This window comes from Rhinatrema bivittatum, chromosome 3 (genome assembly GCF_901001135.1).
Source record: "Rhinatrema bivittatum chromosome 3, aRhiBiv1.1, whole genome shotgun sequence".
Classification (NCBI taxonomy): Eukaryota; Metazoa; Chordata; class Amphibia; order Gymnophiona; family Rhinatrematidae; genus Rhinatrema; species Rhinatrema bivittatum.
In genome coordinates this window covers 327960647-327975333 of record NC_042617.1, presented here as the reverse complement: position 1 = coordinate 327975333, position 14687 = coordinate 327960647, and the positions used below count along the sequence as shown (strand labels likewise).

General features: G+C 45.7%; 1 protein-coding gene across 1 annotated transcript in view; it reads right to left on the bottom strand.

Moving 5' to 3' along the window:
- Window positions 1-14687, bottom strand: part of PDSS2 (decaprenyl diphosphate synthase subunit 2) — a 325971-nt gene that overhangs the window by 57631 nt on the left and 253653 nt on the right. The window contains exon 4 of the mRNA XM_029595318.1: window positions 7087-7161. Within this exon, the coding sequence (XP_029451178.1) occupies window positions 7087-7161 (75 nt within the window). The remainder of the gene's footprint in view (window positions 1-7086; window positions 7162-14687) is intronic.

The following is a 14687-nucleotide window of genomic DNA, read 5'->3' as shown; positions in this document are numbered from 1 at the left end:
GCTAACTCTGAAAAGCAGTCCATGTCTACTTTAAAGGAGAACTTTGTCTATGAATGCGTTTAAACAATAATAATCGCGCCCTTCCCGGCGCTGTGCACGTGAGTTGAGGTTGTCTTTGGTGAAAATAAAAGGCGCAGTTTTATCAAAAGATAGTGCGGTTGATATTCAGTAGTTCTTATCTGCTTAAGCTGGATAAGTTTATCTGGCTAACTTTTCCAGATGGACAGTGGCTGACTATTGGCCTCAGTGTTTAAGAAAAAAGTGACACATGGTCCAAAAAAAAAAAAAAAGTGCCTCTTATATAACAGTCACCATAAATATGGCTGACATAAGCTCTGAAGTGCCGGGATCCGCAGGTTACAGCCACTGAGACAGGAAGAACTTCCCAGGTCCCTGGAATACAGGACTGGGGACTCTCTCTCTCTGGGCTGCGGCCGGAGGGAGGGAGACAAGAGTGCGGAGGCAATGGTTTACAAAATAACTCTTCTGCGACCGCCCGCTGGTAACGTCCATCTTACACAGAGCAACTGGACCCCTGCAACGCTGCGAATCCGGCCCTTCCTACGGATTTCACTGCAGGAGACCAGGGCCGGAGGAGCATCAACAGTGGCACTGGGAGCAGCAGAGCCGTGGTGGCAGCCCTCGTGGCTCTCTCCCACTGCCACACCGCAGCATCTCAAGCCGCCACCACCTTCTCCTCCGTGTTGGGCCCCATGCACCGTGCTTTGAACTGCAACAGCAGCTCCGCGAAGCAGAGGGGAGAACGCAGCTTGAAGAATTACTTACTACTAAACATTTCTATAGCACTACTCCACGTGAGCAGCGCTGTACAAACAACACATAAAAAGCAGTTTCTGCTCAACAGAGCTTAGAATCTAATCAAGACAAACATACAGCTTACCTGATTAAGGGGAGTTTCAGAGACTAAGACAATGGTTAATATTAGTTAATTAATGAGGCTGTAAGCAGAACATTCAAGCCTAAGATTTAAAAGCAGTTTCAAAAAGGTGGTCTTTAGACGGGATTTAAACACAGCTAGAGAAGGAGCATGACGCACCAGCTCAGGAAGTTTATCCCAAGCACATGGCGCAGCCAGCTGGAAAGCACCAAGTCTGAAATTGGCAGTAGAGGAGAAGAGCACAGATAGAAGCCCGACAAGCGGACTGCAAGAGGAGGGGTGTAGCAAGAGATAAGAGGACAGGTAGTGAGGTGCTGCAGAGTGAAGGCATTTGTAGGTGAGAAAGAGGAACTTGACAGTATGCGGGAGCAGATAGGGAGCCAATGCAGTGACTTCAGAAGAGGGGTTATGTGAGCATAGCGAATTTAAGAACATAAGAACATGCCATAATGGGGGTCAGACCAAGGGTCCATCAAGCCCAGCATCCTGTTTCCAACAGTGGCCAATCCAGGCCATAAGAACCTGGCAAGTACCCAAAAACTAAGTCTATTCCATGTTACCATTGCTAATGTCAGTGGCTATTTTCTAAGTCAACTCAATTAATAGCAGGTAATGGACTTCTCCTCCAAGAACTTATCTATACTAACTGCACTAACCACATCCTCTGGCAACAAATTCCAGAGTTTAATAACCGATTCACATCTACCTGTTCTAGACCTCGTATGATTTTAAACACCTCTATCATATCCCCCCTCAGCTATCTCTTCTCCAAGCTGAAAAGTCCTAACCTCTTTAGTCTTTCCTCATAGGGGAGCTGTTCCATTCCCCTTATCATTTTGGTAGCCCTTCTCTGTACCTTCTACAGAGGCATTATGACATTTTCCATTTTATTAACCATTCCCTTTCTAATAATTCCCAACATTCTGTTTGCTTTTTTGACTGCCGCAGCACACTGAACCGACAATTTCAATGTGTTATCCACTATGACGCCTAGATCTCTTTTTTGGGTTGTAGCACCTACTATGGAACCCAACATTGTGTAACTATAGCATGGGTTATTTTTTCCTATATGCATCACCTTGTACTTATCCACATTAAATTTCATCTGCCATTTGGATGCCCAATTTTCCAGTCTCACAAGGTCTTCCTGCAATTTATCACAATCTGCTTGTGATTTAACTACTCTGAACAATTTTGTGTCATCTGCAAATTTGATTATCTCACTCGTCGTATTTCTTTCCAGATCATTTATAAATATATTGAAAAGTAAGGGTCCCAATACAGATCCCTGAGGCACTCCACTGCCCACTCCCTTCCACTGAGAAAATTGTCCATTTAATCCTACTCTCTGTTTCCTGTCTTTTAGCCAGTTTGCAATCCACGAAAGGACATCGCCACCTATCCCATGACTTTTTACTTTTCCTAGAAGCCTCTCATGAGGAACTTTGTCAAACACCTTCTGAAAATCCAAGTATACTATATCTACCGGTTCACCTTTATCCACATGTTTATTAACTCCTTCAAAAAAATCCAAGGGGGTCACATGATGCGGTGAGCAAGGCAGGACGTGCTAAGGAGGGCTCCGGGCACCGCGCTCTGTTTTTTTCAATTTAGCCCTAGAATTTGAGCATCATACTTCCTAAAAACGACCGGAGACGAATGGGTACATGTCCATAGCTACGTACATGCAGTGCTCTTCCACCGGCATGCCAATAAGAGCAGGAAAAGAGAGAAAGAAAAAACGAAGACAGCTGAAGCCAAGATGGCGACAGCACCCACTATCAGCACAAGGACGGAGCTCTCTCCAGCTATAACAGAACAACTAAAAGCGCTCCTGATGGAAGCTCTGGATGTAAAACTGGCAACAATTCCTTCCCAGATTTCAGAAATGCGCTCAGCTTTGTTGGACTTAAACCCGCGATTCGAACAGATCGAGGAGAGAGTGGGGACACTGGAAGACAATTACCAGACCCTGACCACAAAAGTGTTGGGTCTGGAAAAACAAGTGGAAGCCCAAGTGTCTAAAATTGAGGACCTTGAGAATAGAAGCCGCAGGTCTAATATCCGCTTACTGGGTTTACCTGAATCACTGTCCAAGAAAAACCTGGGGACATTCCTGGAAAGCTGGCTACCAGACGCGTTAAACTTCCCAGAGCTGCTCACCACACTTCGGATTGAGAGAGCGCATCGGCTTGGGCAAAGAAAGGAGGGTGAGACCTGACCCAGACTGGTCATCGCAAAGGTCTTGAATTATGCGCACAAGCAAGCTCTCCTAAAGCATACCGAAATCTGCCGGATTTAGCGTATGAAACTCACCGCGTCCGCATATTTCAAGATTACTCGGCAAAGGTTTCAGGGTTGAGGAGAGGCTTTACCCCCGTTTGCTCCGCTCTCTTCGAAAAACAGATATGATTTACTCTGCAGTACCCTGCATGTCTGAAAATTTGGCACGGAAATAAAACTTACTTTTTCGATTCGCCAGCAGACGTGCAGCAGTTTGTGGCTCAGACACTGTGCGGATGAAAGATATGTATGGCGTCCATCTTGACAACGTGCTACATTTATGTCCAGCGTGCACCAGAGCCAGCTCAGCGGGGGAATCAGTAGGTCCCCAGGAAGGCCGCTAGTGTTCCTGCTCGAGGAGATCTTTTATAGTCTCTCACTGTTCTTGTTTGCAAGACTGAGGAGGGCAGGGGCATTACAGCACACAGTGGGTGTAAAGATGAAGTAAACTGTCTACCTCAGGGACAGATTGCAAGACCTTTCGGAATGCCGCAATTGTGGGTTTTTGAACTTCTTGGGTTAACACTAAACTATGAAGAGACCAAAAGTGTGCTGTGGGCTGTATCAATTTTCCCTTGGTGTGCAAGAAGTGCCTCAGTTGCAGATACGCATAGTGATCAAAGCTGGGAAGTAGAAACGCCTCTTGAAGCTCTGAGACTTGGACCACTGGATTTAAGGATCTAACCCCCAAAGTTAATGTGGGTCCTCTACTCCTATTTATGGGACAAGCCTTAAAAAGATGGCAGGGCCTACCTCTATCTCTCACAGGCAGGATTCAGTTGTTTAAAATGATGATAATGGCTCTATATACTGCAAATGCTGCCGGTGTGGCTAACCAATAGAGACTGTAAGGAACTGGGCACCCTGATGCGTAGATTTCTATGGAATGGGAAGAGAGCGCATATAGCTCTGCGAATCTTAATGCAACCACTTAATAAGGGGGGGTCTGAATTGCCCTAATATGCGCACATATAACCTGGCGTCTATCATGAGACATCTGCGAGATATGATGGCGGGTATCACCTATTACACCTCCTTTGCCGGCCTTACAATCCTGGTTGGGGGTTAGATCCTTAAATCCGGTGGTTCAAGTCCCTGGAGAATGTCTGTCACCTTTTGTGGCCTCCCAGTCCCTAATTCAAGCCTGTCAGAAGGCTTGGGCCTATCTGTGCTCGCAGCTGCAAGTCCCATCAAAACTGACGGCGTTCTTGGCTATCTGTGACCATCCGCTTTTCCGCCCTGCCTGCTCTAGCTCCGTATTCCATAAATGGAGAAGTAAGGGCTTGATCTGGCTGTATCAGTGTTTTTCTAAAGACACTGGACAGCTTCTCACATTCTCAGAGCTTCAAGAGGCGTTTCTACTTCCCAGCTCTGATCACTATGCGTATCTGCAACTGAGGCACTTCTTGCACACCAAGGGAAAACTGATACAGCCCACAGCACACTTTTGGTCTCTTCATAGTTTAGTGTTAACCCAAGAAGTTCAAAAACCCACAAGTGCAGCATTCCGAAAGGTCTTGCAATCTGTCCCTGAGGTAGACAGTTTACTTCATCTTTACACCCACTGGCGCTCATGGCCAGAGTTCGCGCTGACCACACAGACCTTTAGGTCTTGCTTTCAAGATCTGCCAGAATGGTCAGAGAGTGTGCTTTACAGGGAGCTGCAATATAAGTTCCTGAGGCAGCTCAGGCCTTTCTGGCAAAGATTATTTCCTCCCCCTTATGCCCTAAATACGGTCTGGAGGAGGTCTCCTACCAACATTCCTTTTGGACGTGCCCTCAGATCAAAGCATTTTGGTCGCAGATAGTTACTTTCTATAGCCAATTACTGAAGGTCATCCTCCCCATGGACCCAATGTTGTGGCTTTTTGGGGTACTCCCTGTTACAGCCCAGGGGATCATGAAGCACGGTCGTATGTTTATAAGACAAGTGGGCACGGTGGGGAAGAAGGTGATCCTTACAGGTTGGATATTTGAGGAGCCCCCAAAGTATGAGCATTGGTGCACTTTGTTAATTCGATTATACACACTGGAACATTGTAGTACCCGAGCCACGTTGCCTAAGCATTGGCTAGACATGGAGAAAGCTTGGCAACCCTTGAATGCATATCTGAGACCGACCATTGATTGACAGAGTATTTTGATGATGGATAGTATAGGCACATGGGGGGGGGGGTAGGGGAGAGAGGGAGGGGCGGGGGGAGGTGGGGAGTGGGGGTAGTCAGTTGCAAAAAGCATTGTTGATATATTGGAAGCCACAGAAAGGCATGACATGGTTGTTTATTTGGCTGTTTGATCGTTTCTCGCCTGAGTAAGAACGAACAACACGTACAGGTTGCTTTGCTATTTTCAGTGGATGTTTAATCTGCAGTGTTGAGATCTGCAACCTGTCGCGGTGGACAAGTTATGCTGGCAGATGAAGATATGTATGTATGTTTATCGTGTCATACAGATTGTACCTCTTTGTTTGCTTGATTGTACCTTTTTTGCACTGTGAAAATGAATAAACATATGTTACAAAAAAAAAAATATTCCAGAAACACAGGCAAATATGCTACAAGTATGGCAATATCTCGAAGTCCTTTGGGAAATGTGGGCACTCTGTCTTGCAAGATGAATACTGTATTGGGTAAGGAATGACGTCTGTGCTCTATGGTTGTCCAGAGCTGGGCAGACTGGACAGGTAAATTGTTCTTTTCATATCATCATCTATGATGTTATTATGAACCTGGAAACATTTTGAAGGTGGGTTGCTTTGCCTTGATGAATCATTTGAATTAAAATCTGCTTCAGAAATTTGAAAAACCTGAAACTAACCCTTGGGAAAAATGCAAAATTTCCGGCCAACTCGAGCCGGGCTAAAATCTGCCCGTTTCAAGTTAAGACTCCAAATTGTCCATGACACCGAGGGACTTCAAATACCTTATCTGCTGGAGAGAAGGTGGGGACAAGAAATCCCCGTGAAGGAGATGGTGCTCTGGGTCCTGCTTCTAATGCCACTGGGCCCTCTAGGTAGGCACTGCCTCCATGAACTTTACCTTATCACACTGCAGGGAGAAAAGGGACTGCAGACTGGCCAAGAACAGCATGCACTGCGCACATTCTTACAAGGACTATTTCCGTAGAGGGGTAGATATCACGCTGAGAAGCAATCAGAGTCTGCAAGGTGATTTCTTTCCATTATACACAATGCTTAAAGCTGATTGCAGTACATGAACTTAATCTAACTCACTGCTGAGTCGCCATTACCCTTTGGTTAGTAATTGTAACAGAATCCTTCTGTGAAAGGTCTGTTAAATGATTCACAGATCTTAATTCCTGCTGGCACATTTTACCCCTATTACTGTCAGGAATGGAGACAGAGCTGTACGGCTCTTCTGATGGGTCACATCCACAGACTCTTGAAACATTTGCTCTGCTCAGGTTCGCTCCTTTGTAGGGTTCTTTGCAGACCACGATACTCCTTTTTATGGGACCAACACAAGAATTATCCCGAAATGGTCTGTCCAGCGAAAGGTCTCACAATCTCCAAAGACGCTACTTTACTTCAGGACCAACATGGCTGCTAAGCAGCATCTCCCTTAGCATTATAAAGACCGAGGGCCAACAAACTTGTTGTAGAGGTGGCATTTATAAATTCAGGAATCCCAATGTAGTCTCGCTCAGGGTTTGTGTTCTAATCCCAATTCTTTAATTTTTTTTTTACAAATTTAGAGCTTGCTCGTTCCTTCACTGTTTGGCACGATGCGAGTTTTCCTCTGATACCACGTGGTTGCACCAGGATTTCCCGATGCTCTGGGAAACTAAACAAATTTACACATAGTCTAACAATTAAAACATTCATCTAACTCGTGTCAGCAAAAGTATTTTATGTATTGACGACAAAATTTTCTTAAAATGCTTACCTCTGGTAAATTAGAATTTTCATAGTAAATGCCCTGTACCAAATCACCTATTGCACTCGATATCAGTTCTAGAACCTGAAAAAGAAAGAGAATACTTTTAATTAAACTGTACTACTGCATTTATAACAAGTAATTAGATTTAAAATGAGGGTCTGATTGGAAGCATTTCAACTGGGAAGGACATCACTAATGCAGAGAAACTTTACCTACTGTACAACGGCTTGTGCATGGTGGGCAATAACCAAAAAAGGTCTGGTTAAAGGATTCGCATGAACTTCCCAAGCGAGCATGGGCTACTGGTTGCAGCTCACTGGAGAGGCTTATCGGAATCGCCAACAGCAGATACCTCATCTCGAAGGTACAACACATGCAGACCAACGTAGTGGGATGAGGGGGGAACTCTTACCCCAAGTCTTCAGAGCAGCACCAGAGAAGGCCCTAGGCAGGCTAGCATCAGAATAGAGTCACCGGGCTGGAGACTGAGACCCCCACCCCCAAGAGCAAGCAGTTGTACTGGTAGGACTATGACTCCCATCAGGCCTTGGAAGGGGGTGTGTCTCTGAGTATGGGAGGGCGGAGACTCTAGGCACACCAGCAGTGCTGGTAGCATCTTAAAGGGGAACGTTGGAAAGGGAAGGGGGGGGGGGGGGTTGGATTCCCTGAGTAGAAGAGGCAGGCTACAAGTTCCTGGTGGTAGCAAGGATTGCAGCAGAGTGAGTTTGAGCAAAGGGAAGGCCCAAATAAACTGTGTTCAGGGGAGCATTATCTTTTTTCCTGCTGCTGGAACTGTTTGCTTGGAATTTCTTTCTAATTATTTTGACTAGTGAACACAGCCATGGAAGCTAACAAAGCCATGCAGTGAGCGGGGCCCAAACAAACTGCATTTAGAAGAACATTGTGGAGTTTTTCTTTCTCCTTTTTCCCTTATGGCTTTTTCTGTGGAACGTAGCCACAGACAGGAAGTACCCGCAGACAGGGCCTAGCGCCGAATTATATTATGAGGTGTTAAAGACTGCGTTTTTAAATCTTCAGAAGGATAGCCATGTTAGTCTGGTGTAGCAAAAATGACAGGAGTAACCATTTTATTGAGTTTTTAAAATGTTCTTTTGGGGTGTGCCCGAACGGGGCCCCAGAGCGAGTGTGTGTACCAGGTTTAGCAGCTACCATTACATTTGCCCACAGGGCTGAACGCCAAGGGACCTTGGCATGAGCACTGCATGTTATCTTTTGGGAAGGATCAGGTCTGCTCCATCCAGGCCACGCCTAGACCCAGAAAGATCGGCTGGAAGCAGCAGCATTCCTGGAAGACAGAGGCGAAGCTGCAGTGGACAGGACCTCTGGACATCAAAAAACAGCTTTCCAAACTGTTCTGACCATTTCAACCTTTTCCTGTCTGAGGCACATTTTCATTAATACAGATTGTGTGAGGCACCAGTCCTCCTCCCCTCCACCAATTAATACAAATGTGAAAACAAACCCCCCCCAAAAGACATTTTTAGTGAAAAATACAAGTCTGCCTTGATGTGGACTGGAAACGTTGACCGGGCTGCTCTCGACTCTTCATTCCCTGGCTTGAGGCAGCCTTCTTTGTTCCCTTGATCTACGACAGAGCTGGAAAACTTTACTCGCACAAATCCGCTGTCAAACAGGGTAACAAAGCGGAAATAAGTTGGTTTGAAACTGCTTGATAACACGGCCAAGGGTGTTTCACTAAACTTCCTTTTCAGATTGCCGTCCATTCTTCATTTGCCAGGTTATTTCTGTGGCATCGCAGGATGATTCTTTGCATTTTTCGCTGCAGAAATCATACACGGATTCTGGACCAGTCTGACTCTCTCACTTGCAGGTTCATTTGATGCTTCATCGCTGTAAGCAGACGTGCAACACCGAAACCTCTCTTCTTCAATTATTTTGTTTGTAGGGTTGGAAGATACAAGTATGGCTCATGCCTCGCCCAATAACTCGGAATCTTGTAACCAGCTTGGCGGTTCAGGATTGCACCCTTTCTTTCTCATATAAAGAGCAAAAAAAGCACAAACTGTAATTTGCTTTTCACCATCAATCAATATGGCAGAGAATTCTCCAAAAGTTTTATTTTTACATTTAATTGCTTCTACAGCCAGCTCAAAGTGATTTATGAATTTCTAAAAATAAAACAATCCTTATTCTGCTGCGTTCCCAGGTTAAACTTGTCTGATTCTCCCAAGCTCCTTTTCAGTATACGGTCACCCCAGTTCCCTTCTTCCCACAACCCATTCACCCTTCTCTCCAATCCCACCATGCCCCGAAGATAATCCATCTCACCACCTTTACTCCTCCACAGCCGTAGCCGTCCGCTGCTGAGAAGCTCTTCCAGTCCCCGTTCTCCAACGCACCCCGGCCCACACCAACCGCACCGTTAGCCAGGTGGGCTTCATTGAACCTGAGAAAGGTTATACCACAGCCATCCTCCCACTGGGAGGAGGGGACAGGGCCTCGATGCAAAGAAAGAGCGAGATGCAGATGACAGCTCTCCTCTACCGCACCATGACGCGACCCTAGGCTGGGAGCACGCCCGAGGAGCCGTGCGCTTTGGTTACACATTCCATCTGCATAACTGCTGTCTATGATATGAAACTGGCTTGAGTTACACTTATCAATCTGTACATATCATCTTCACCGTCTCGCAGGCTCTTTTTTTTTTTCCACTTAATGCAAGTGTGAACCGAACTCGACTCTGAACGTAAACAGTTTTACTGGAACTACCGTACATTAGATTTGCGGGCAACAAAATAATTGAATTAAAACAGAGACTTCCTGCACTGCAGCTCTCTCTCTCTCTCTCAAAGGAGCAAGCACAGCCTGGGGCTCTCCCTCCGGCTGCTCACCGCGCTCTCCTTCCCTGCACGTTTAATTTCCTCTGCAGGCAGTTTTGGAGGCCATCCGATCCTCGGTCTTGGCTTCCTATAATTCTGCCCAGTTCTGACTGAATTAAAGGATTGGGTTTCAGCCCTTTATCGTTCTTTGTAACAGAAGACGCTTGAGCTGAAGGATCCTTCTCCATAGCCCCAGACATTCTTCAGCCTTACTCTTTTACACAGACAGGCAGGCTTTATTTTGGGGGAGGGATGGGTTTGCCTTTATATTTATTTTACAAAGAATAAAATGAGTGAACCCTTCTTGGGTTTGGAACTATTTGAGATCCTTCTACGTTGCGTAACTTCCATATTTTATATATCCGTGTAGAGCTGTGTGTATGTAACATTCAACACTCACAATCCATGGGCATGTGTTGGAGATGTTTTATATAACTTCAGAAATGCTGCAGATAAAACCACTGCCATTTCCTTGTGCCTCATATGGGTTAATTTTTATAAACCATGAAAGTCTTTTTTTTAATCATGTTACCCTCTAGGTAACCAGATACCCAAGCAATATTGTGGCAACAGGAACCAGATAGGAAGAGAAAGGACAATGCTCCTACAGTGTTACCAGATGTGTTGAGTTATTTAACAGGGGAACAGAGAAAATGAGGGGGCTTTTGATTTTTTTTTTTTTTTCTGGAAGTCATCCGATAAGTCTCATTCCCAAATCCAGGAGGATTGAGTATCGCCAACAGGTCTAAGAAAGATGGTAACTGAACCCCCAGCGCCGGATTGTATTACGGTTTACAGAAGCAACGTCCCAGGATCCTTCTGATGGCCAGGACACATAATCCAGATCAATCACTCGCGAAAAAATGTTATGGTTTGTGCAGCGGCCTGAGCCCAGAGCCCAGCACTGGTAATAGGAAGAGAAATTTACAAAGACACCGAGTCCTGCTCTAAATGTCAAAGTGATAGTATGAACTTTTAACAATGCATCTGGCTGTGGATAAGCAGCCCTTCCCCGCCCCCCTGCTGAAACTCTAGACAGGACGGGACAGACTGAAGGATTCTGTTCCTTCTTTAAACAACTCTGGTCTACAGAAAGGTTATTTGCCTGACTTTGGAAAGGGATGGAAGAATGAAGCCTTCCAAAAAAAAAAAAAAAAAAAAAAATATATATATATATATATATATAAATAAATATAAAAAAAGACAAAACTACAGTCAGAAATGTGAAAAATAAAAACATGCCTGCTGTCCTCACTTTATCTTTGTTCTGCAGACTTCACAGCAGCGAAACGACAGATCCCATTTAGGTATTGGGAGGAGACTGCTCTGTGGCTCTTCCCAGACCACTGCAAACCCCCTACACTTGCAAACATCTGTCGGAAGCTGGCAGGGTTCACTGTTTTTCTTTTACAACAGCTGGAGAAGATTTCCAGCGCGCTGCCCCATCTTACTGAATGGGTGCCGGCAGCCCAAGGGGGGGGTGAAAGGGCAGTGGGGGGAACATGCTGGGAGCCCATGAGACTCGCGGGTGTCCGCCAGCCCAGCTTTTACAGCACATTAGCTGCCCCCCAAATCTGCACAAGCTCTTGGCTCTAGCTTTGTAGATCTGGAAAACTGAAACTTCCAATTATGCTTGCGATGCCCATCTCACGAAGGGGCCCGTCTGGACTCAGACGCTCGCTTGCAGCAACACCGCTACAGAATTTTCACACCAGCCCAATAAAAGGCATCAAAACCTGCAAAGAATCCACTTCTTCTACATCCAAATTCAGTTCACCACAGCAAAATATAATACAATAAAGGTCTTTCAAGGTCCTGAAACCGCTTCCAGCCAGCTGAGCACGTATTCAGTGATAAGTTCAGTTTTAAATGACAAACGAGTTTTAAACTTGTTCGAGTAAACTTAATTACAAACAAGAGCTCCTGTTTTTCCAATGTATTACACTCACCACAATAGAGGAAAAAACAAAACAAATAAATGTGCTCTAATATCCCACCTCAGATAGAGGATTTTAAACAAAAAATTTTTTGGTATGAAATGACCATATCGGCAAGCCTGGCGACGTGCTCCTAATTGCTTATAAGGAGCCGTCCGGACTTTTCATCATTTACGGTCACAGTCTTTGTTTTCCAGATATTACATATAAGGTATTTATTTAATTTTTCTATTTTTAATAATTTTTTAGCATTTTAGATATCCACTGGACAAGAAGAGGTAGCTCGACACCCGGCCGATGTTTCACTTCTGCTTCTTCAGGAGCGTACACGCAATCAAACAGCTCCCGCCAAATTTTTAAAGCACTGCTTCTTCGGGAGCGTATCTTATTCTTGCCCGCCAAACATTTTCATTAAATAGCGGTCTCTTCTTGTAATAATAGACTACCCAATATCCTTCATCTTTGGACAGTCCACGTCTCGATTCTCTTCTAGACCGACGGAAGCAGCCGGAAGCAGCCGGGTGTCGAGCTACCTCTTCTTGTCCAGTGGATATCTAAAATGCTAAAAAATTATTAAAAATAGAAAAATTAAATAAATACCTTATATGTAATATCTGGAAAACAAAGACTGTGACCGTAAATGATGAAAAGTCCGGACGGCTCCTTATAAGCAATTAGGAGCACGTCGCCAGGCTTGCCGATATGGTCATTTCATACCAAAAATTTTTTTGTTTAAAAATTTTTTGTTTAAAATCCTCTATCTGAGGTGGGATATTAGAGCACATTTATTTGTTTTGTTTTTTCCTCTATTGTGTGGCGTAAACTTAAACCAGGATTGTACTTTCAGGACCCTATCTCCCTGTGGGAAAAGTGACATTTTACTTTGAAGAAGTTTATCTTCCCATCTTTTGCTCCCCACTTTGGCCTGTAACTGGGGAGTGAGCCTGGACCCCACACCCCTTTCGTTTCCGCTTCGTTCGCCACCCGGCCCAATCTGCCAGGCTCCAGTGTCCGGCTCTTTCTTTCCGCTCCTGCGGCACCACCTGAGTTCTGGCTTAACAAAGGAATCAAGATCTGCGCTTGGCTTAATAGGCTCCCCTCCTCCCCTCAAATAATTCAGATAAGTGTTGGCGTTATTAAAGGCCACAGTTTATTTCAACAACCCGAGCCCGTACAATAAACAGGTGGCCGACAACATGTCGGCCCAACTTGCTCCCCCTCCCCCCCCCCCCTTTTCCAGTTCCGTTCTTGTTACTCACCACCACGTCCCAGTGGTAGGCAATTCACCCCTTTACTTACCCCGCCTCGTCCCAGCAATGGTAAGCCGTGGTCAATGAGCTGTAGCCCCTAGCTCTTTTGACCTTCTCATGCAGCAGCCCCCCCCCCTCCACCCCACTGCACGAGACTCGCCCCCCCTCCCCCCCGTGTCAATTAACAAACAATTTATATACACATTAAGCTTGGGTTCGGGTTTCTGCATCAACTGCGACAAAATTCACAGCAAGCAATGCATTGAACAACAGGACCATTTCCGACACAACAGGGAGGGAAACCGAAAAGCCCCGCTCAGATTGGGCTCCCTCCCTTGCTCGTTGCCCGCGCTGACTGAACCTAGGTCCGTTAGCAGCGCTAACCAATAGCAGCGCCAGGATTTTAAATTACTATTGGCTTACGTCTTACTGTTCGATCCATCCCCCCCCCCCCAAACCCTGCCTGTGCGCGCCTCTCCCTTTGTTATGGCTAGCGGTATGGGACAAGCCCGCGCCGCTGCTCACATCTCTAGATTAGACCCGCCCGGTGCCTCCTGCCATCCAGATACTCTCCAACCTCTCCCCTTCTTTACAGGGTGCTACTTCTGCTTTCTGTCCCCTTGCACTGCTAGACCCAAACTCTATGTATTCATTTACATCCCACCTGCTCCCTTTTCCAGGGATGGCATTTAAAGCTCACATATTCTCCGCAGCCCTCTCATTTCTCTCTCTACCACTGAGATGCCCCTCTTCTGTTCAGTGCTGCTCTGCAAAGTGCTTTGGATAATAATAATAATTAAAAAAAATTCCCAAACTGAGCCTCAAACACGGTTGCTGTGTGGTATAGAAATGAAGGCTTTTTGAGCCACACCGATGCAGTTATTTAAGTTACCAGTGAATGCCGGGATGGCTCACACGATGGCTCCATCGGATGCATAACAGATGCAAGTTAAGCAGAAGATCTGCTGTTCCTTTGAAAGCTTTCGGATATCGCACACTGGGGCCACTTCCTTAGCACCTGAAGGGCAAAGCGTGGCCTAATTACAACTTTATGATGCAAGGCGCCACACACATGTTGATGTCAAACTGCATAGGTGGAGGAGCACTTTTTGGAGGTTCTTTCTCCTTTAAGTATATAAACTTTCACTTCAATAGCACACGAGTCTATCTGTTATCCTAATCGGATTAACCACCAGGTCGGGGTAATGCTCAGGACGACTTACAATAAAAACAATGAATATGGCAACCCTGTCCTTTTTGCTAAAACTGCGGCCCTTCTCCATCGCCATGGGAAGAGAAAAGAAAAAATAACACCTGAAACTGAAAAAGGGGGAAAAAAAAACAAACCAGAACTGCAATGTGAGGGAGAGACCTGATCGGAAGCCCCGCCCTCCCCCGACGTCACCAGGGGCAGCTCCGACCGTTGAAAGGCGCCGCGCGCCGAAGGGGCGCGACAAAGGGGTCCTCCCCTTTGTCGCGCCCCTTAGTGCAACCTGTAGGGCAAATGCCAGTTAATATCTTTGCAATTGAATATCTCTCCTTTGTTTAATATACTTCCT